The sequence below is a fragment of the Notolepis coatsorum genome (genome assembly GCF_963971535.1).
Source record: "Notolepis coatsorum genome assembly, chromosome: 1".
Lineage (NCBI taxonomy): Eukaryota > Metazoa > Chordata > Actinopteri > Aulopiformes > Paralepididae > Notolepis > Notolepis coatsorum.
Genome location: NC_140165.1, coordinates 309,378,471 through 309,381,776, shown reverse-complemented (window position 1 = coordinate 309,381,776; position 3,306 = coordinate 309,378,471). Strand labels below are relative to the sequence as shown.

The window sequence follows — 3,306 nt, the reverse complement described above, 5'->3', positions numbered from 1 at the left end:
CGTCTTAATCACGGGACGTTCAACACTCCGGTCATCACTCAGAGACAGCCGGCGACAGGGAGACAGGGGGTGGCGCAGAGAGGGTCGCAACCTCCCCGTCATCATCGCGGGACGTCCAGCACTCCGGGGCCGGCACCGGGGCCCCTCAGGGGCGTGTACTCAGCCCACTTCTCTATACACTTTTCACCCATGACTGTTGTTCCTCCTCTCCATCTAACCTCATAGTCAAATTTGCAGACGACACAACAGTACTTGGCCTCATCAAAGGAAATGATGAGACCTCATACAGGAGGGAGGTTAAGCGACTAGTGGAGTGGTGCGATGGTCATAACCTTGCTCTCAACCCCACGAAGACCAAGGAAATGATCATTGATTTCCGTAGGACTGGTGACCTCAGCCACTCTCCACTCCTCATTGGAAATGAGGAGGTGGAGAGGGTTTAAAAATGTTTGTTTCTGGGCGTGACGATGTCTGATGACCTGTCCTGGGGGATCAACATTACCTCTGCTGTGGGGAAAGCACAGCAACGCCTCTTCTATCTGCGGAAGCTTAAATGGGCTAAACTCCCACAGGGACTGATGGCCAACTTCTACCACTGCGCAGTAGAGTGTGCTCACGTACGGAATACTGGTGTGGTTTTCCAGCTGTATCAGGGCAGAGAAGGAGGCCCTCCACAGAGTGGTCAAGGCTGCAAGGAGGATCACTGGAGCTAGCCTCCCAGATATCTCCACAGTCTTCACCTCCCACTGCCTACGTCGTGTGAATAACATCTTACAGGACCAGTACCACCCAGCACACCATCTTTTTCAACTGCTGCCCTCTGGTCGAAGGTATAGAGCCATCCAGTCGGGCCCGCTAGTAATATTATTATTATTATTGAGGACATTGGGACATTGATACTATATTATTATATTATTATTATTGACATTATTATTTTGCACATGCTATATTTTATGTTTGTATGCCAGTGGTGATGCTCCAAACTAAATTTCGTTGTACCAACAATGACAATAAAGATTCTATTCTATTCTATTATGTATTCTATTCTATTGTGGTCATCATACGAAACAGCCGGAGACAGGAAGACAGGAGGGCACGCAGAGAGGGTTGCATCCTCCCGGTCTTCATCACGGGACTTCTGCGCCTCCACTGGAGACATGTAGGCGCCGTTCGTCATGGGCTGGGTGGTGTGAGAGTCCGAAGGCTCCTCCGGCTTGTCGCTGACCTGAGTGTAAGCCGTCTCGTCCTCCGCCATAGTAAAATAATCAAAAGCTTCAGTAGAATCAATACGTTTTACTTCATTCTTCTTCTGGCGGTTTCGGCAGACCAGAACAACGAGCACCAACAGCAGGATGACACCCATACCCACAAAGAGAAACGGGAAGTTAGACACCAGCGTTACAATCAGGAGCATAGTCCTCATCTGTGATGCTGAGTCATCGTCGATGGTGGACTTCTCATTCACATACATGATGGGGAAAATGGTCTTCTTGATATTACTGGTTGAGAGGAAGCCATCGACACTTTGCAGAATGATATTGAGCTGGGCTCTCTTACAGGCACGGATGGGAACCCCCGTTGTCGGCTGCAGGTCGAGGTAGGTCTCGTGATCCTCCTTGTTGGGGCTGAGGCCCTCCACAGCGTTTATGTATTTGGGGTCCGCCTGGTAGAAATGGGGGAAGGACACCACGATGGGAGCTCCTTCACGACAAACGCTGACATTTAGCACGCCAGTGCCGAGGCAGTCTCCGGCCAGCGCGCAGAAGCCCTCGTTGGTGGGGTTCTCTGTGGGGCTCATCAGCACGTCCGCGGGGGGGGCGAAGCGGTAGGCCTGGATGCCCTTGACTTCCACATCCTCCACGTAGGCTAGATGGATAGACCTGCAGAGGTCAGCGGCGAAGATGTAGAGCAGCTCATTCCTGGACAGCAGAGGATGGAAGACCGTCCCGTCTGTTCCGTTGATCATGTTGCTCTGATTGGATGACCACCATGTCATCTTACTCAGGCCATTCCACGTGTCAATCTTGCCGATGTCCATGTAGTTCTGCTCTCCCGTGTGAAACACAAACTCTCCTTCGTGTGTTCCGTTTTTCTTCCACATTAGGCCAAAGTGGTCGTCCACTGGGTAGGGGTGGTCCACTGGGAGAGCTTGAGAGAGGGGATTCTTGAAGCCCCACAGCACTTCGTGGACGGTGTGCTCCATGAAGATGTTCAGATGCTTCCCGTACAGCATGGCGAGTAATCTACGTAAGGAGATCGTACCAATGTTTGTATCAATTATCATTAAGTAATTCATTAACGCCACAACTGGGATGTTGACTGTCCTGACGACGTCCACCTCTGGGTTGCCTGCCGACTTCCCAGGGACAAAGACGAAGCTCTTGGGGTTCAGGGCGAATACCTTGGTCCCGTTTTCTAGGAAAGTCACATTTTCCCTGGGTCTGTATTCCCTGTAAGTATAGGGCCCGATCTGTTTGACCTTGGCCTTGCCCTCGCCAGCCAAAAACACCTCTGGGTTCGTCACGTTGAAGAAATAAAACTCCATGTAAACGGGCGGCGGCGGATTCTTCCACACCTCAAACACTCGGCTCTTCTCCGTCAAAGTCATTTCCTTTTTTAACCGGCTGTTGATCATTGTTTGGAAGACTTGAGCTACGGCCAAGGCGATGCCCGCGATCAGGAGGTGAGCGCAGACAATCCCGGTGGCGTAAATGGCACAGTATCTCCTAGTCATGTCGATGGTGACAGTGGCTTTCCTATCAGCCTAACAACTTTAGTTTCAGAAATACCTAAAACTAACGGTAACTATAACGGTGTCAGTCCCGAGCATGGGGAGAACTTATGAAATTACACTCTCTGTATGGTCTCTTTCCACAGCAAACCGGTAGGCAAGGCACCTTGGTTGAGAAATGCAGGCTTCAATCTATGTTGTTTAGTCTATCTGTTCAGTACTGTTTCAAGATGCACAATGAGATATTTTGAGATAATTGTTGATTATACACAAATGTTCTAGAATGTTTGATTATTACATCATACTGTGACATTACAAATGTTCTAGAATGTCTATTATGACATCATACTGTGACATCACAAATGTTCTAGAATGTTTGATTATGACATCATACTGTGACATCACAAAAGACCATTTGAATAATATAAATAATATGTTTGATAAGGCTGTCCCCAAAATTGTGGGCATAGTATAGAACTGAGGAGGGCAGTAATACGCCATGTTGCGTTTACACTAGGGATGTCCTGATCGCCTTTTTTTGCTCCCGATCCGATCCCGATCATGTGATTTTAAAT

The 3,306-nt window shown here is 48.9% G+C and overlaps 1 protein-coding gene across 1 annotated transcript in view; it reads right to left on the bottom strand.

Moving 5' to 3' along the window:
* LOC311225928 (lysosome membrane protein 2-like) overlaps nt 1-2,734 on the bottom strand; it is a gene marked incomplete at both ends in the record, with an annotated part of 12,011 nt that extends 9,277 nt beyond the window's left edge. The window contains one exon of the mRNA XM_084311319.1: nt 1,065-2,734. Coding sequence (XP_084167445.1) covers nt 1,065-2,734 — 1,670 coding nt within the window. The remainder of the gene's footprint in view (nt 1-1,064) is intronic.
* Nucleotides 2,735-3,306: the final 572 nt, after the last annotated feature.